General features: G+C 38.5%; 5 protein-coding genes across 5 annotated transcripts in view; 2 read left to right on the forward strand and 3 right to left on the reverse strand.

The window, feature by feature from the left end:
• Window positions 1-1311: 1311 nt before the first annotated feature.
• On the reverse strand, window positions 1312-6134 carry LOC108760969 (E3 ubiquitin-protein ligase znrf1). The gene is made up of 4 exons (XM_018507295.1): window positions 5037-6134; window positions 3972-4067; window positions 3675-3780; window positions 1312-2526 (listed from the first exon to the last, which is right to left on the reverse strand). Exons 1-4 carry the CDS (start codon window positions 5413-5415, stop codon window positions 2469-2471), a joined length of 639 nt encoding a protein of 212 aa, XP_018362797.1. The 5' UTR covers window positions 5416-6134; the 3' UTR covers window positions 1312-2468.
• A 982-nt stretch (window positions 6135-7116) lies between these two features.
• oxt (Xylosyltransferase oxt) lies at window positions 7117-12027 on the reverse strand. Its single transcript, XM_018507267.1, has 7 exons — window positions 11860-12027; window positions 11080-11561; window positions 10380-10522; window positions 10145-10311; window positions 9510-9891; window positions 7931-8889; window positions 7117-7701 (listed from the first exon to the last, which is right to left on the reverse strand). The coding sequence occupies exons 1-7, from the start codon at window positions 12025-12027 to the stop codon at window positions 7243-7245; spliced, it is 2760 nt and encodes a 919-aa protein (XP_018362769.1). The 3' UTR covers window positions 7117-7242.
• A 5-nt stretch (window positions 12028-12032) lies between these two features.
• ecd (ecdysoneless cell cycle regulator) lies at window positions 12033-15327 on the forward strand. The gene is made up of 5 exons (XM_018507268.1): window positions 12033-12905; window positions 12992-13485; window positions 13725-14232; window positions 14387-14588; window positions 14693-15327. The coding sequence occupies exons 1-5, from the start codon at window positions 12632-12634 to the stop codon at window positions 15120-15122; spliced, it is 1908 nt and encodes a 635-aa protein (XP_018362770.1). The 5' UTR covers window positions 12033-12631; the 3' UTR covers window positions 15123-15327.
• A 119-nt stretch (window positions 15328-15446) lies between these two features.
• LOC108760954 (tether containing UBX domain for GLUT4) lies at window positions 15447-19262 on the reverse strand. Its single transcript, XM_018507269.1, has 7 exons — window positions 19029-19262; window positions 18869-18924; window positions 18536-18785; window positions 16718-17182; window positions 16286-16643; window positions 16018-16183; window positions 15447-15953 (listed from the first exon to the last, which is right to left on the reverse strand). Exons 1-7 carry the CDS (start codon window positions 19113-19115, stop codon window positions 15785-15787), a joined length of 1551 nt encoding a protein of 516 aa, XP_018362771.1. The 5' UTR covers window positions 19116-19262; the 3' UTR covers window positions 15447-15784.
• A 185-nt stretch (window positions 19263-19447) lies between these two features.
• The window catches only part of Naa60 (N-alpha-acetyltransferase 60), a 2499-nt gene continuing 1911 nt past the window's right edge, over window positions 19448-20035 (forward strand). Inside the window, exon 1 of the mRNA XM_018507155.1 lies at window positions 19448-20031. Within this exon, the coding sequence (XP_018362657.1) occupies window positions 19857-20031 (175 nt within the window). The 5' untranslated portion in view covers window positions 19448-19856. The remainder of the gene's footprint in view (window positions 20032-20035) is intronic.

Below are 20035 nucleotides of genomic sequence, written 5' to 3' on the forward strand. Positions count from 1 at the left end.
GAATTCCGTACCGTACATCTTAAACCAACAAAAAGTATCACAATGTAACTATAGTGAGACGACACGGTTCAATAAAAGATATCCCGAGAACTATACATCTCTTTCGACAAATTGTTTAAACGATCTCGAGTCTTTTATCTAAAAGTATAATACAGTTGTCGAATAACTAAAAATTAGGGATATCTGGTAATGTTTCAGACAGAAAAAACTACAAAGTATTAAAGTTTTAGCAGAATTGTAGCTTAAAACTCGCCAATTAATATTAAAAGTTGGATACGTTGGTTCAGCATTTCGTAGAAAATAAAAGGCATAGACATAAGAACGTTCGTAAAAAATCTATCATTATATTTCGTGTTTCTTTCTTGAATAATAAAACAGGTATCGTTGATTCTGTTTATTATTTTAGTTGCAGCACCTTGCTACCGCCTCCGAATACACACATATATAATGCCTCCTTTTTTTTCAATACAGCAAGTAAGAAGGTACATACAACTAAGATATGAACAGATTCGCAATACGGAATACCGCTACCGAGATCGAGAGCGAGGCAAGCACGTGCGATGCATGAGTGTGTCGCGATCTTCGACGCGCACTACATATGCAACGCACGTGCTCCTTGCGTTTCGTCGTTCGCCGCGCCGTAGGATGCATGCGATCTATTTACGTCCCTCATTGCGCGCGATTACCTTCCGCTTTCTTCCCCGCATTCCGTCTTTGTAAAATCGTCGCATACAACGAGCCTTACACATATCGTAAAATCGATAAATGACCAGCCGCGAGACACAATCCTCGTCCTCGATTAGTGACAAAATACAAAGAAAAATTTTCCTGCAATATTGTTGTCGCTATTACCGATATCGCATCTTTATTACATCCTCCTCCATCTTTTTTTTCTTTATTTTTTTATTTCTTTACGAAATCGAGCTTGTCGTCTCTACGGCCACTTACCTCTCGTATAGCTTAAAAAAGGTGTACATATATATACATACAGGATGTCTTAGGCGTCGCGCACTTTCTCTTGAATACAGAGATACTTCTTTTTTTTTACATACTTATTTAATTTATTCATTTCATATATATTTTTTTATAATAATAAATATATTTTAAAAGCTCCGAATAAATCTTTTTTAAAGACCGCTTGCAGTCCAACGAACGACTTTTTTGTGGCTCATAAAAAAAATGTTTCAGTTTATATCTTGTTCATCAGTGAAAAGTGTTTAGCTTGGTACTTAAATATCTGTTCAGAGAAAGTGCGCGAGAGTATGCATATATATATATATATATATACACGTATATATGTACATACTTTATGTTTACACGTTCGATTTTTATTAATATAATTTATTTCTAGTTCCTCTCGTTTTTGCATCGTATCGCTCTCGCTTTTCTGTTCTCATCGTATTCGTCTCATTGCTTTGTTAGTTTGTATCTTTAAATCGCACGCAAAGACAAATCCGAGCCGAACATATACAATTTTGCGCATATATTATCGGAACAATGATAGACTTTGATTGTTCGTATTACAAAAACTACTTCTGCTGGGTTATGTCAATCCTTATCCATATACAAAAGAGATTAATTATACAGTAGGTAATCCTCAGTAATCGACAATAGACTGTACATCTCGGTAACACGGAGCGTGTCAATTCTCTCTAATAACAACAAAAGAGATTATCACATTAGTATGAATCTCAGTAAGGAAGGTTAAATCAGAACCTTTATTGTTACTACAGCATCAACAGTGTTACGTCGTCATCTCCAGCGTTCGAAACTCTTATACACATTCTGGCTCTCCCTTTTATGAAAGTATCAAAAATATCCTTTCTAGCACTCATTCCCCAACAGACAACGGAAATTACGATATATCGTCTCAATACTAAAAATTAATTAAAGTATATAATTAACTTATCTAAGGTAGAGCTCACCTGCTCTTATGCAGGTCTCCTTGACTAAGATTCGTCCAGTCCCCCTTTTCCAGAAAGAAAAAACAAAGAATCGTAAAAAGAATAAGAAAAGAAGAAATCATGATTGATAATAATAAAGATTGTCCTGCTTAAGCGCTAAATTGAGTTCAAGATGTAAAACTAAGTAAAATTTATAAATATAGTACAATTGATATTAAGCGATAGAGCAATAATAGATTAATTATAGATACGTATAGGTAATAGCATTGTGTATCGTTGAATCCTATGGCGATTTTTTTTTGTTATTTAAGTCCTCCGCTTAACAGTAGCAGAATTGAGGATTGAATCAAACATCTGTGTTTCCGTATGTTCGATTTGATGAGTGAGTCTCGTTCAGTCGAACAATTCACCGCACGCACCAATCACCATTGCGGACTAGCAGCCACCTTGACTAGCTTCTTTTAAAATTTCTGCCATTTCCTGCCACCTCAATCCCATCGACATAAATGTCCATTGGGCTAGCAACTTGTTCCACTATACTCTACCAAGTTCAGCAGGTACAAATCAATCTCCAGGATGTTCAGGGCAGCTACGATTCACTTGAAACCACTTATCAATACAGCTAAAAGAAACATGAAATTTTATATTATCTATCTTATCATAATGTAACATAACTAACCGAAGGTGATATTTTGAATTTATGAAAGTAATTAATGATTTGTATTTATAATACATAACAATATAAGTATTATTTTAACACTATATCGTTCTTCTACTTCAAAAGTAATCCAACTAGAAAAATATAATTTTCGAATTATTATCATGAATGGATTAGATGAATATAAACTGTTAGTGATATTTTTTGAATTGTAACCTTTGATTACTTATTACCTTAATTATTATTATATTATTTGAATTTGTTATAATTTTGTAGAATATTAAAATCATAACTAAAAAAAGGTAACTTTGAAACAAAAATGACAAAAAAGACTTTTCAATATGTTTTTAAAACCAGCAGCACATGATACACGTTTTTTTGCTTCGGTTCTAGTAAATTACTAAGAATTATACCACACGGAACGCATAATTTCTAGTAATTTACTAAAATACAAACAAACATCGCGAATCGCTGGTTTAAGAATATATTCTTTTTGTCGATATTAATTTATCAATCAATTTTTGTTGTTAAATTAAAAAATAGTTTTTTATCTTTTTGAAAAATTTAATTTTTTGGGTTATTACCTTAGAAGTAAGAAAACGATATTATCTATTATATATTATATCTATTATATTTTAATATTTAAAAAATTCAATATTAAAAAGTGATATAATAATATCGATATATACTAACATTTTTATAACAATTTATAGCAACTTATAATATTTTTTCAATTAATTTTTTGAGGATAACCAAATAACGTTGTCAGGTCTGTTCAACTTCTGAATAAATATTTATTTCATTTTAAGTGCAAAATTTTTTTGAGATTTTAAGCTACGTGAACACATCTATTATCAACATATTTTCTGTTTTTCTTTCCAAAAAAAACGTCAGTGTGGATTTAACACAAAATGGTGTCTATTAATTTTCACCATGTTAGTGTTAATATCAATAATATGATGTGAATTTAACATCATGGGTTTAAAATCCATACTACAATGACATTGATATAAATACCAAGAATTACAAATCCACACCAATATTTTTTGCAGTATATGTAGATGAAGAATTAAAACAAAATAACAGACAAATCGCATTATTATCGTACATACTTTTTATGATATATACAGAGACAGGGCAAGCGGGCTATTAGATCTCCAGATTGTAACTCCTCCAAACAAATGACACATTCGCCTTTTCCATCCGTCAGCACATCCTCTGTCATGGAAATAAGCAAAGGCGTACTTAATTACCATCCTAATAATTACCATCAGCTAATTAATTAAATCAGACAAGCACCACTTCCGAGGCAAACGATTTGCCGACTAATAAACAAGGGAAATTTAAGAAATGGTATCTGTTGTTAATCAAGATAGATATACAAGATTGTCACCACTCGGTCCACTTACCATTATAACTGAGTCGTGGCTTGGTCAGGCACATGACCAGGTGACACTCGATATCATCCGGTAGAATAAACTTGGAGCATACAGGACACTTTAGACCTTGAACACGAAGGTGAAGAGTGTCAGAAGAGACAGGATGAAAAAAAAACAGGTGGAGAAGAGAAAGGAGAAAAATCAAGGGGGGGATTGCAAATCAGAAGAACGCAAATACCGTAAAAGACCCGTCTGACCCGATCCACTGGGACCACAGCCTCGGCCTCGTGCTCGTTCAGGCACGAGCTCACTATAATTCCCATAATAGACCCGACATAACCTCAGCCGTGGGCCGCTGTCCCGCGCGGCGATCCTCTCCTGTGCTTCATCTTTCCCACCCGCGTGTGATTTTCACGCGAGAGCTGACACGCCCTTTCTCCTCGTTCTCCCTTTACGCCACGAATATTTCTCGCCGATTCAAAATTTATCCAGGCCCCGCTGATGTGTCCTCGGGCTATCATCGATTGTGGTACGCGGTTACCGGGCCAACCACCCCGGCAACACGCGTCAAAACAAACGCCCCCTGTCCCACCCGCGAATCATCGTCGCGCACCAACTTCGTCCGCGGAGCTTTCGCGGTTGCGCGACCTAACCTCGCTTTTTTGCGGCGTTCGCCTCGCAATTAGGTTAGAGACCGCCGATTAAAGCCCTGCGAGACGAGAGCGAGATCCTTTAAAACGCGTCTCTCGCCTGATGGCACAGACTGAAAAACAATCCTGTCACGCGAATAAACATACGACAGATGAAGAGACGCGCGACGAATGACTGGCTAACGAACGATCAGATGACTCTGTCTCGACAGTACCGTTTGTACAGGGCTCTTTCTCTTGATACGGAATAACAAAGAATTGTTGAATGATTCACGTGTCAATGATACAAAGACGATTTGTTAACTCTCAGCGTCGCAGTAAGAATTGAACAATGCGCTATGGATAACGCGCGCGTAATCGACAAGTTTGACGACCTGGAAGCTAGCAGTTTCCGGGTCCAGTCTATAGACAGATGCATAAACACGTAGACGAGACTTGGGCTTACCGTTAAGGGACCAAATGTGCGAAGGCAAGCTGTGAGCGGCGTAGACGCGACCACTCTCCTCGTCGGTGTCGTCGGAGTCGAGCTGCGGCAGACCGAGGGCTTGGCCAACCCCTACCCCGACCGAGGTGGAAAGGCTAGCCTGCTCGGCGGAGGAGAGATCCGGCACGGAACTCAGAGAGCGTGCACGCTGTCTACTGTCCCCGGACATACGCGAGTTCTGCGACTGATTGGCCTGCTGATGTTGATGCTGAAGCATACCCACGCCTCCAGGCAGGGAGCGAAGCATGGAGAAGCCCTGCATCGTGGTCTCATTTGCCCCAGTGGAGGACTGACCGTTGCCACCAGCGGATTGTGCCACGGTACTCGCCTTGGCTCCCATCACAGCTGAGATGATTGTTGGAAAATCGTCACCACGTGTGTATCGTCCCGCGTTCCACCTCCACCGTCCACCTAATTCCGTCCGCCTCCCCCGACGATTAAATTCACCTGTCCACTCGGTACGGTACGCGAGTACCGGGAAGAGAAATGAGAAAAGAGGAACGCGACTCCCGGGATCACGGATACCTTCAGGTCCTGGCAGTGTTACGCGCGCACACACACATACACTGTGGCACCAGTCCTCGGCGCCTTCGTCTCGTCTCTTACTCTCTTCTGCCCTCGGTCTATCTCGTACTCCCCAGTCCCCGCTCGGCGACGGCGTCGGCGTCGGTGGCGAATGACGACTGGACGACCTGGCACGGTCCCACCGGCGGCGGGACGCTCTTTCAGCACCTTGGGATTTAACTTAGGCCGGAATTTAGCTGACGGGCACCACACAAGCAAGTCATTTCGTCCGCGAACATACCAGCGGCTCGTAGCACAAAACATTCCCCGACATCTTAAACTTCCTAGATGTCAACACGGTCGGCTCGCGCAGACACTCCACTCCACTCCTGCGCGTGCGACTTGGTGCGACTTTGCAACTACGAAATAACTCGATGGATCGTATCACGCGTACCGTGAAGTGACGTGAAGTTCCTGCTAAGGGGATGAGAGATACGAAACGGCGAATCTGATTGGCGACGCCATGATGACACGATTACGAAGCATTCCGAAGTACCGGAGTGCGATTGTTTAAAAAAAAATGACGTTTTTTTTATATTCTCCTCCTAGGTTCTTTGTTTACATCTCTTGCTTTCAATCCGGCTTACGTTTGCATTTGTACTTGATATTTGGAGAAACTTTCGAATAAAAAATTAATATAAAGGATAAAATATAAATAATAGATGAAAAGAGATATTTTTGAATTTTTTAACATTATGAGAAAATCTAGACATAACAAATTGGTTCCAAAAATGTCTAACTTCAAAAAGCACACGTCACATACGCTAAAAAAGCGCACACTAATTTACTTTAAGCTCGTCTTAAGTAATTCTTAAGATACAGCTATGTGATTAGTTTATATCTTAAGATTGTATGATACTTATGAATATCAGCTTAAACACGAGTTATGTGAATGAACAGAGCTTAAGGCCTAGATGATAGAAATCTCGAAGAGGGAAATTTAAAATAAAATGTAAATCATATTATAAATGTAAAAATAATATAATATAATAATATAACAATAAAATATTTAACTATATCTTTTTTAACTAATTATCAAAAGTATTATTCCTTTGTCTCAATTAAATATGTAACACATTGTTACATTTATCACTAAATAAAAAAATAAGTTTTTCAACCAAGAGAATTCTAAGGCCGGTATTCGTAGTCTGTTCTTATTTTAAGATCGTCTTAAGTAATATCTTAAGATATTAATATGACTTGTAATTGACTACAACATTTTTTAAATGTACTTAAGACGGTCATATATTATCTTATCTTATATATATTAAATATAAGAACCGACTACCGATCTAAGAATTCTTTAAAACATCTCTTTCGGCATTTTCTTAAGCTGTAAAGAAAACGACACCTCACCTTATCAATATAATCCATTAATCTTTAATGTGAAAATATCCGACAGAAATATTAATCACACAACATATACCAAAAATTTATGTATACATATATTTATATATATACCTTTTGTCTTATAAATATGAAGTATATATATATATGTACAGTTTAATTGATATAAAAATATCTAAAGATGTCTTGCAATCTTTATACATGTACAATAGGTTTCAAAACGGCGAAAATGGCACGTAGTTGGTAAAATAATTAATTAGTAGTTTTGACATAGGTTACGAGTATCAGCCTTTGAATCAGGGCTCAAAGAGCTCCAAGGGGTGTCGAGACACTTTTGTAGCTTCGATTCGGACCGAATCTCATGATCAGCATCGCACATCTCGTCGATCTCGTAGTGCTCGTATACTAATCTGTCCAGCCAATCGTCGAGGTCCTCGCCGATCCTATTTTGACTGTGTGTAATCTGCTCATTTGCTATCGCGGATTTCACTAACTTTGACAAGCTTTTATTCATTTCCTCTGTAATATGATAGACGGTGCTCGGACCGTCTATTATCTCCTTCGCCTTATCCAAGTCTATCCTCTTGGTCTTCCAATAGGACAACGGAATTACCAAGAATTTTAATTTCGCTATCAGCTGAGTGTCGGCAACTAATAATAGTCGCCAAGTACCAACGGCTAATTGTTCGTTTAGCTGCGGCTTAACATGTCCCACCTGAAAAAAACCAAGACTTGTTCTTTTCAACTGAACTTCTTGCACTGTTCATTTTTTCTATTTTTTCTCCAATGTGAAGAGAAAAAGAAGAAAAATGAACTGTGCAAGAAGTTTAGCTAAAAAGAACAATTCTATTCATGAAGTTACACAAGACCTAGTTATAAAATGAGGAAAAAATTTTTAAAATTCCAACTATAAGAAAACGTTTGGTGTTGCATATGATAATTACCAAGGTCATTTCTTCGAGCAGCATATGATTCACGTCGGCGAGGCGGCCATGCGGATCAATCCATAGGATTGATACATTCTGCGGTATTGTAACACCGGCGTCAAACTCATAGGCCAAGACCGGAGTCGAATACGGCCCTATACTACCCATCAAGTTTCTAAATGTTTGTTCCTTTTGATCGTAATCCGTGCTAACAGAAAGACTTCGTATCTTTCCCGACCATAATCTACTAGCAGAAAAATTGTGTCGCATAGAGATCAAAACCTCCACACGTCTCGCGCGAGTGTCAGGCAGTGCGGATACATCGAAGAGTTCCTTTTTACTCTCCGCCAGAATTAATATACCAGCGAAACGGTTCTCGCGAAAGTATGCAGTATTTTCCAGCAAGCGAATACTTTTGTGATCCATGTTCAGTTTGCGGTAAACCAATCTCGCCAAAGAATATGAGAGCGTTAGCAATGCATCATCTGGTAATGGACTCAGATCCGCATGATGATACAGACTTTGCCAATACATATCATAGCCCCGTGATCTAGTCGTTTTGTTCACTCGATCAGGATACAACCATTCTTCCACGCGGTCTATAATTCTATAATCGATAATAGGTTCGAATTTACGAGCAAAGAATATATTGCGATCCGCCGTATTTCGTAACCGATTAAAATCCTCGAGTTTAAAATCGTTTGGACTGCATCCGCACCAATCCACCACGGCCTTGTACTGACACTTGCAACCCAACTTCCTCTTCCAATTAGTCATGTGCAGATTATTGTCTATGTAAGTATTGCAGAATCGTGAGTTTCTTATGACCGTGTGAAAGAATGATTCAGCCGGCAGCAAGGTATATTTGAATAGTTTTAAGAGATTGGATACCAGCTGATCAGGATTTGGACTGGCGACGTATTCGACAAAGTCTCGGCTCAGAGCAAACCAGTCGCTACCACCATCGACTTGAATACCTGTAAAATTAATAAAACATTGTATATAATAATTACATACACACACATATATACACATATATGCAGGCAGGTTTATATCAATGCTGTTTATCTTAAGAAATAATCTTTTAATATACCAGAGATTGAATTGTAGGTGCAATCCACTTAACATTACTGTTGATCAATTAAATACTTCGAAGCATTCAATTGACCAACTAGAAGAAATAATTTGCATTTACTAATGAGCCAATTAAAAAATACTTCAAAGCATTTGTTGCATCAAGTGAAACCTTTATTAACACTGAAATGTTCTTTGCTTGAAAAATTCAAAACAGATAATGCTAAACAATTCTAAGGACAATATTTATATAGTCATTTATCTATCTTTAAAAAATTTCTTATTATATATGTAAGCATGTAGTAATACATATACCAATATAAAATAATGGAATACCGTTTTAAAGACCAGATCCGCATGATGATATAGACTTTGTATATAGAATTAACAGAAAAACATAAGCAATAAACAATAAATGTAAATGAATTTACCAAACAGTGCTCGAAAAATACTTTAGTAAAAAAATGTGTACACGCTATCGATAAAAATCGTATATGAAATAAAAACATATGATTTTAATTACCATCTGGTAATTTTCGATCACCGATTCGCCACATGCGTGCTTCACATTCGACAAAAGTCTTGTCTAAACCTTGTTTAGCTATAAAACGCTGAACTTCCCTTCCGTGTGACTTCGCAAAGTTCATACCCTTGTTCCAACTAAGAAATTCGATTAGCTGATTATTGCTTTTCAAAGGGAAGTCGGACTCTGATAGATTTACGAGAAAATCCCAGTGTTGATGATACGCGAGCATCTGTTGCGCAGACTTCAAGAATGTCGTCAAAAGACTCGCGCCACCCCAAATACTCGCGTGTCGCAGACCTTCTCCTCTTGCCACTTTGATATTATTTAATTTACACGATTTTTCCAATTCCAACATTTCACGATATAAATAATCCTGCCTCTGAAAAAATACAATTTGATTGATACATTGATCTATTTATCAATCTGTTATTACATTCGTATAATAAGTTTATAATAGAAACAATTTGGAAAACACTGTAAATTTAAAGAAAAAGTTTAAATGGAAATATGTAATGAATTGTGATAATTGTAATTAAAAAATTTGTGTTTTATAATGATGCAAACGAATTGTTTTTATTTCTTATCTAAATTAAAATTAAAATAATTCTTTTTTTTACCGTTATCGAACTTACCGCGTCAACGTGAATATAAAATAAATGCGAGGGATGATATAAAATACTGATAAGTCGTTTCACTTGCCGACTCGCCCTACCGTTCACCGTCAGCAGATAAGCTATTCGCACAGGTTGTTCGATTTCATTTTTTAAACTCGAATTTCTTGCCTCTTGAGGTTTAAATTCTGTCGAAACAAAAAATGCTCTTTAATAATACTATAAATGCCTACATTTTATACTTGCACTCACATACTTTGAATTCCAGTCCAATATATATTAATAGTTAAATAACCACCACACGTCTGTTTTGGATTGCCGGAACACTTCATATTGCAACTCGAATCTGGTAAACGTTTTGTCTGTAGCGGCTCTTCCATTCCACAAAAACATTCTACCCTAAAATCAGATGGTGTTTCAAAGGCTGCATAGCATTCATATATACAGAATGACAAAAAGGTTTAGCTAAAGTTTTTTGTTTAGCAACTGACATTAGTAACATATATATACCAAAAAACAAACCTTGGAGTGTTAGTTATATCTCATTATTATAAATACCAAAAATAATTAACATTTAAAATGGATACCTTTAACTTTTTGGAACAATCTTTAAGGCACTTCAGGACCATACATTATTCTATAGATAAATTCTCCCAAACAACTAAAAAGAGTCCTTCTAATATTCTTTTTAAAAGTTCTTTAAAAGTCCTTTTAGTAATTTTTTTTAATAAGATGTAACTAGTGCTTTAGGGTTAATTTTTTTAAATATATGTTACTATCCAAATAGCAAACTAATACTTATCTCATTTTAGTAAACATCCAAATGACGTCTTAATGTCAATAATATCAGATTGTTACACAAGTAATAATTAGATAAACACAAAATGATAAAATGTTTTGTGGTCAAACTTTTTTGTCATTCTGTATATCAATTGTAAATTGACTAAGATACTAACGAGTACTCTGTACCAGCATATGGAAATCCCGATTGAAGACACATATAAGCGCAACGCTCAGGTGTATTGTTCCCTTTAAAGACGTGATAATAACCGGAAAGTGCTCTCAACGTTTTGTCGTCTTTGAAGCAGCCCAAGTTGATCGGTATGCCTGTAAAACCTGGAGAATGGGGACACAAAGATTGTACTCTTTCTGGGTACAACAAACCCTGCTGGCTAAGGCACGTCACATTGACAATGCGTTGCTTGCATGCTTGATTCTGAGCACGCGTTATGGCGCTCACCGCCTCCCGGACCGTAACTTCACACACAGGTGTGAAGTTCAATGACTTGCGATCTAGTTTTATTTTGGCGGTGCGATTTCTTAGCTGGGATTGCAGTTGAGTTTGCTTGTTTGTGTTTGTCTGCTTGTCGGGTGGAAGTTTCAGCTGACGTAAACCTTTCGGCAGACCTTCATCCTCCTCTGGTTGAGAAGAACCACCCTGCAATTTGCCAGAGAGTATCAAGTAATAAATTTGTAAGTATTCTATGTATTATAATATTCAGTGTTATATAAGAGAAAAGCATTTTAGCACTCTTCTATATTAGGTATTCTATCATTATTTCTATCATTATTTGGTCTGTTTTTTTAGTTAAATTAGCATATACTTTTTTTATTTAAATTGAAATAGGTATTATGTAATTGATACTAGGTAAAAGCGAAAAAAAAGTTTGTTCTAGAACAGTCTAGTGTTGCAATATAAGAAACAAACTTATTGTCTTCCAGGAGATGAAGCTTACCTCTCCAGACGACAGCCGGCTGGATTTGCCCTTGTCATTGTCCAGCCCGAAGAACGTGTGTAGGTAGACCTGGACGCATAGCACAGTTATGCCAAAGGCAAAGATCAGCCGGTACTTGCGTAGGCAGCTCGACGACCGACCGCCCGGGTGGCTCCTGATGATCGCCATTATTCTTCGGGGCTCATTCGCGATTACCGTCGATTACGGCGTGCGACCGAGGAAGCCGGGTCCATCGGAGACTGAATGACTGTCTCGTTACGACGACGACCTCATCGGTGAGAATTATCCACTTCCGTCGTCTCCCTCAGCGGAGAATCAAACGTGCGTCTCCACTTTTACGCTCCGCGTCGCGCCCCATCGCACGTAACTACATGTAATTCGCACGAATACACCGAACGCGAGCACTACGACGCGACCACCGCGTCAGACAGTGTCAGACAGCATCCCTTGAATGATTAAGCGCGATGGCGGAGGTTAGATCGCGCGGAGGTTAGGTTAGGGTTAGGCTCATGCGTCACAGCGCGCGTGCCCTGGAGCTGCGTCGATTCGATGGCGGTCAGGCGGTCCCGCATAGGTTATGGTCCGCGTCTTAAATAATGCAGTAAACAACTTCAGTCACGCTTTTTATCGGTCTATGCGGTCATCCACGAGGAACGCCCATGGCAGCCGAACGCCGTGAAACAATCCCGCGTCTGTTCCAAGCTGAACCGTTGAACGCGGTGACGTAGGCTTGCGCACTCGACGGGAGGGAATACGATTTTGGGGATTTTAAATGCAACGCCAGAAAATGGCAAATGCAATGTTCACGCACAAGACCAAGGTGGAGGATACCATCGAGTGTTTCCTCTATCCCAAGTTCTGCTATGCGTCCGACCCGGACGCGGTGACGGAGGCGAGGCTGAGCGAGGAGATCGCCAAGTACAACGAGGAAATCGCCTCGTTCGTTGGCGATCATATCTGGCATAGTGACAGCTTAATTTTCCGTCCTAGAACCAAGCAGGCGATGCTGCTGAATCGAACTCTCGAGGGATCAGCAGTGGAGGAAGGTAAATATTTTCATTTCCACTTGTTGCAGTTTTACTCCTTAAGATAATCAACTAGACAATAAGAATAATTAATCATTTTTTACTAGATTACCATACCTTGCCTCACATTTATGCAAATCAGCGTTTTGATGAGGATATAGGAGATGAATGGTTGACGGTGTTCCTAATATTTAGGCTCACCAAAGTCTTCGACGGATTGATCGCTAGAGTGGTAGATTCGGACGGAGAGTTTCTTCTGATAGAAGGCGCCCATGTCCTACCACTCTGGGCCAGCCCTGAAACGTGCCAGGATCGTGTGTTCATTCATAACGGTGATATTCATGTTATTAGAGAAAGGGGAACGTCGTTTCCTAATTTATTAAATAACATAAATGGCAAGCCGCATATCTCTAAGATGTCCGAGAAGGTGCAGCTTGTATTACAAAAGCGAATTGGCATTTATCCTGATGAGATTCAGAAGAGGAAGCACAAGGCCCGAGCCTTCCTTCCGGAGAAGGCTGCCTCTATACTTCGTCTAGAACCAAGACTCATAGCTCCAGCGATTAGAACTATCTGCCATTCGGATCCACTTGAACGCAAAGTACAATAGAATTAATTTGACTCTTTACGTATACAAGGTGGTCCTTGAGTGTTCTAAAAAATTTATAAAGTGATTTCTCATATTTAATTCAGGATAAAAATGGATTAAAATTTAATTCAGGATATGACTGTATATGGTCTGAGTTAAAGAATTCACCTTTTAAAATCTTTTAGAATACTTAGGATTTCCTGTATTATTGATTTTATTTACATCGTATTTGTTATTATAATGTATTGTAGGTTTGTCGTGCCATGAGATATTTCCCTCCCGAACAACGAACCATGGTCAATGTTAAAATGACCAAGTGTTTGTACGCGATGGCGACGCACTGTCGTTATACTGGTGATCCAAGAACAGGTTGGAACATACCACCTGCAACTTGCTCAAAATATAATGCTCATGTTCTCGGAGTTAAAATAGCATGCGGCTTAGAGATGCTAGTAGCTCGGGCCAATGAGGAACGTAGAAAACGTACCAAAGAACAGTCGGACGTTCCCGACGATACTGAAAAATTAAAGCTGAACGAATCAGCTTTCAACGCTTACCTAGCTCGTTTAGAGGCGAACGGTTATTTTAGAGATCTGTTGGAAGGTAGTCAGGAACGTGATAAGCTACTATCTACGGCGAAAGAGTATTTCTTGAAGCATGCTACTTTATTTGATAATCTAACGAATTTGTATGAAAGCGATGCTCAAAAAGTCTTAGAAGCATGGGAGAACATACAGACGAATGACATTGAAATGCATGGTAATTTATTTACATATTTAAATGACTTAAAAAGTAGCATACAGATGAATTAGTGGTATATATTTATGCTATTTTAAAAAGTAGTATGCAAATAATTTCCAGACTGTTAAATATCACACATTTAATTATAATTAAGTGTATTTTCTGTACCCAGCTCAAGACGAGAGTACGCTGAGTCCTGCAGATACCGATAGTTGGCTAAATGTGGATCCAGTGCAGTTAGAAACATATTTAAACCAACACTGGGGCAATGTTAAGGATAAAAAATTAGAGAAACAGGAATCTTTAAGTCTCCGAGAAAAAGTACAATCGTTTCTCAACCAAACCAGTGACATTGATGGCGTGCATTTCTTAGGGTATGATTTCTATCTGTCGGAGAAATCGGACAATTTTGAGAAACACCATCATAATTTATTCGCAAAAATATGAAAAAGTAGATAATTGCTAATTTCATTTATAGAGAACAATCACTGGAGAATGACATGCAAGACGCGGAGGATGGCGCGCGAATAGATTTCGATGCAGATGTATTCGACAGTACGTTAAGAGGTATCCTTGATTTAGTTGTTCCGGGAGGAGAGGACGAGTTCGAGGGTAGTTCAGAAGGATCACTGGGTGGTGACGACGAGGATAAAGGTGGCGATATGGACAAGTATATGCGGCTGTTAGACTCGCAATTACAATCGCAAATGGTAAAAGACGAAAGTTTGGTAGCGGATGATGATGATAATAATAGCACGGATCCCGTAGAGGCAAGTTTGCGAGAAAGTATCGAAGCCGAGGCCGGCGGCTCCGGCCCGGCCGGGAACATAATCGGAGGTCCTGTCCGAAGGCTTATGCACTTGCAGTTGCAATCGCCTACGACGGTACCGCCCGACTTACAAAGTTAATGGCACTAAATATATAATAGATGATTAACATAGTCGATTCACGTTAACATTCGTAAACATTATTACAACCTTCGCTTCATTCTGCAAGATACATTAAGCATTTGCCATTTCAAACAAGGAGAAAAAACAATGGACTAAAATCTCGTTACTGTCTAAATTATTACACATTTATTACTTAAAATATATACTTAATGTTATCGATCAAAGCACCTTTATCACGCAGTTAGTACCATTGATACATATTTCACAATTGTACTTTTCATCACTCGCTATATCACTGTTTTTCATACAAATTATATATAATTATATATACAGATATAACATATAAGATGTTATTATCGCGGCCATAGAGTTAGATATTAAGAATCCTACTATTTGTATATGTAGCATTTTGTTTCCACTTTTGTAACTAATTTTACTAAGCATCAAAGTCTTACGTGTAAAGAGCTTTGTACATTTCAATTAGAATAATGAGAGACACGGACGTTTGTTGTGTACAGAATTTGTATATTTCATTAAGACTTGTTAAAAGAACTGTTACGTTATGATGCCATGTATACGCGTTTGTGCTAGTGTATACATTGATCTTCATAGAGTCCCGTATAGCCTATCATTTATATTAAAATTTAAGGAACCATCTTTCGGTGCTGTTAGGTAATTGATTATTTGAATGCCTGTTTGAACCATTTTGGTGTCTTGTTTTGATTCTGAGTTGATGGTGATGATGATTTGCCACTACCGCTCGGTCCCGGAGTGACATGATTGCTCTCGACAACTGTGCCTCTATCGCTTTCAGTCGTTGGATCTTGTTCTTTCCGCATCGTGGCGATTCTATAGATAAGTGTACAAAATTTAACGACAATCTGTATTAAATGATGCCATCAATATACCTTACCTAGATTTCACAGCTTCAATACCAGCGGCTCTAGGATCTGTCAGTTGTGCTTTTACATTCGAGTTTAGCGACGATGGTCCAGAATAATAAACGATAGCAGAGGGAACAAGATTTTCGTCTATTAGTCGTGCGTCGGGGTTTAAAATATGCCTTGGTGGGCTAGTATCTGAAAAGAAAAGAATATATAATAAAATTTTATCCATAATAAAATTATTACATGTTTACCTTTTGTATAAAATGAATGTGATAATTGCATGTCATTACTCACAGATAGTGAATTCGCAATCCGGATTCTCCAAATAGCTTTTGATGAAATCCTTGATAGCTTTGATAGTCTCTAGCGGTTCGAACAAACCCTGAAGAACGAATTGGTCGGGAAATTGTATGCGAATTACGGCGCGACGATATTTGACTAATCGATCTAGAATGTGCTTATTTTGATCCAGCTGACGCTGCGCCTCCGTCAGAAGCGGAGCGTCCTCGAGTTGCTCTCTGCGACGCTTAGCATCTCGTAAAAGTGTCTTTGCGTCATGTAGATCGAGGTCGAAGAAGCTATCCGGCAATTCCTCCCTCGGCAATGCCTGAGTTCCAGCTTGATTGAACACTAGAGCATTTCTCTTTCCTAACTGTAATATAAAAATCCTCAATAAGTAAATCTATCACTTGAACGCAATTGCACGTATGCACAATTACACCTTACAAACTTAATTTCATACGCGTTTTCCTGGACTTCTGCGCATGTTTCTGCAATATGCCGATTTGTCCCAGCGTCGTGATCTTCATGGCTGGATGCAATGGGATGACTTTCTCCTATCTTAAATGTATCTTTCTCCTGTTTTTTATTACTAAACGCATCTACTGTCTCATCTTTTGTGTCTATTTTCACTTCATCTCTCGATTCTTCCTGATTTTCTGTTTTTGATGTGCTTTCTGTTGGTAAATTAATTGTTTCATTTATTGTCTTACTACAGTGTGGTGAAGATGATAGCACTCTTCGGTCGCTCGATGAATCATTCGCAACTGACTTTGGAAGTAAAGGCGTAGATACGTGTGCCTGAGTTTTTAATTGTTCATGATCACGATATATCAATCTCAATATTGCTTTACCGCTATTGAGTCCCAGCGATTTTAAGGTTGTTTTCTCTAATGCTTCTTTGCCACACACCTGGAAAGATTTGAACCATTTTTACTTTCAGTCTCTCTCATTCGCTTGCTTGCATTAAACATGTAATTATGCAATATTAATTTCTACGGTATGCCATATCACTTCCTTAATTCAAAAGTGACACAATTAAAAAAACGTGATTTTGAGTTATTAACCATGAATGAATTAAGAGTAAACGTTATATTATCAATTAAAAGTGAACTAACTTCATAAAAAATCGTCAAAATCGTCACAAATTCTTTAAGAGTAGTGAAACGAAAATGACAAAAATGATTGAATTTTGTCGTGTTAAGAATACATTCTTTTTGCCGATATTCTTTGATTATTACAATATTAATAATTTTATATTAAGTTAAGAAATAGTTTTCTCCTTTCCTGGGAAAATTAATGGTGAATTTGGGCACTTGTACTACAGGATTAGTGCATTAAAAAGGCTGCTTTGTATGAAGTATCTAACAATAAGTGTAATGACATAATATAATCGATTTTGATAATAATATAATACATGTATATTCCGTTATATAACGTGACGATATTGAGTACTTAATTGTTTAAAATATGTGCTTTTAAATTTTTACTTGGCTAATTTCATGCAGCTATTATATATATGCGATAATCTAGGATACTGCCCAACAAGAAACACATAGCGTAATGTAAGGGTCTGAAGAATTATCATAACTCTTACTTTTTTAGATTTGTAGACGTAAGGAACTCACAAGTTTTGGCATATGATGTGTGACTTATTGTTGTCTCTCAGAGACACTTAAGTCTAAGTAAATGTTAAAAAATTGTGTTCAGACTCTAACACAATGAATCATTTTATCTTTGTTTAACATTGACAGACAAGGATGTAATAAGTTACTATGTTAAATTGTGTCTATTGCTGGAAAGCATCCTTAGTGTAATGCAAGTGACTAAATTCGCTATTAATTTTTTAAGCTGTGTCATTTTTTAAGTAAGAGAGTGAATTATATATGATGTTTCTTAATAAGTGCAAAAAATTTTAAGAGACGATTTTTTTATCGAAAATTAAGGGAGATTTTTCATATAAACATATACTTTTGTCCCTCTCCGAGGAACTCTTTGAAAGAGGAAGCTAAAAATTAAGCTTAATTTTGCTTTTTAAATTTTGGCAAGTTAGAAAAATGAAATTTAGTGGACATTTTCCATTAGTAAAAAGGATACTTATTAAAAAAAATAATAAAAACAACTTTTATCTCCATCTTTGAAGGAATTTCATCCTTCACAGAAAGATATAAGAGTACATGTTTATATGAAAAATCCCTATTAATCTTCAACAAACAATCATCTCTTAAAATTATTGGTATTTAGAAATATCCTGTATTTACATACTTCACGATGCATGTAGATCAACACAGCTCTCTCAAGATCAGAATCAGGATACATTTCCATCAACGCTTGAGCCAACGTTGTATCCGGCGAAAACTCGCGCAATATTCTCTGTCCATCCTCCGGCTGAATGCCAATTGTGACATTCGACATGGTACGAGTTTTTGTACAGGCCACCATCTCCAACTGAGCGTTATTCGGCAAACCGGTGAAGCGGAATATCGTGTTAGGATCTAGTATCTGACGATTGTGTCTGTAACAACGAGAGATGTAATGTATGGTTTACAGAAATTATATAATTATTGTGGAAACCGAAGTCTCAAGTGTCATGCTCACTTAATGTCATAATCGTCGACGTTGTAGCCCTGTTTTTGACATACCTCCTCCAGAACCTGCAAGAAAATCTTTATTTGAAAATTCGTATCGAGAATATCCTTTTTGTTTTGATGAAACCTATTCGAATGCAAGTATCGCGCTAAATCCTCGTCGGACTCACCTGCAGGATCGTCGTATTAATCGTAACTTTTACATTCTGCCGGCGACCGTTTGGCGCGAGAACGATAACCGTCTTGTTTGCCGCCATGGTGACCAGCGAAACTTCAAAGAGATGCGCTGAACGGCTCAACTATCGCGAAGTCAACAGCTGATTCGAAGCAACTCGTTCGCGCAGACGTTCCACGTGTCTTTTGACGTCATCCCCTCCTAAAGTCGCGTAAAGTCTCGTGTTCACCAATTGATCTGTTGTCAACAAAAAAAAAAGAAATAAAAGGAATTCGATCGTATTGAAAAGAATATACTACGATTCTTTACCGTGAAAATAGTTGCACTTGTACACGCTGTTATTTTTTTGGATCATTTCACGAGTTCGAAACAGCTGTCACGAGTGTCACGTCGTGACAGTTTGTGTACTATGCGCTGTTGATAGGCTATTATTGACGCTTGCGCGCGCGATTTAGATAACAATCGTACGTTGGCAAGGATCCAGGGTGGTCCAGGGGAGTCGTCGAGTTTGTGTGGCCGACCTGCACGTGCACCGCGGGTCGTTTACGCGGGAGGGGGGGGGAGGGGGGCGGAGGAAGGCGCGAGAAACAACGAACGTGTGTCAAGCCCGTCCGCCGTGCAGCGGGAAACGGGAATCGCGTGAACCGACAATAAAAGCAACGGAGAGGAGAGGCAGGAACACCCGCGGCGTGTCGCCGTGTGTTCACGTGCGACGAGCGACTACCGTCGCTGTCGCCGTCATCTGACGTCTTGCCACCGTTCGACCACACAACAACGACACAAATGACGACCTGCGAGGTGAGACCTGGCAAGCCGCGGTGCGATGGTTGTGTCTTTTAACCGGTACCTGCCGGTGATCCTGCCGGAGATCGACGACAGCGAGCCCGACGGCGCCGTCGCCGCGAACGACGTCGGACCGCCCGACGTCAAGCAGCGCGCCTCGTACACCACGGATGAGCCTGTTGCGAGGAACTGTTCGACCAGCACCAGCACTATCGGCGG

Source organism: Trachymyrmex cornetzi, unplaced genomic scaffold (genome assembly GCF_001594075.2).
Source record: "Trachymyrmex cornetzi isolate Tcor2-1 unplaced genomic scaffold, Tcor1.1 scaffold230, whole genome shotgun sequence".
NCBI lineage: Eukaryota > Metazoa > Arthropoda > Insecta > Hymenoptera > Formicidae > Trachymyrmex > Trachymyrmex cornetzi.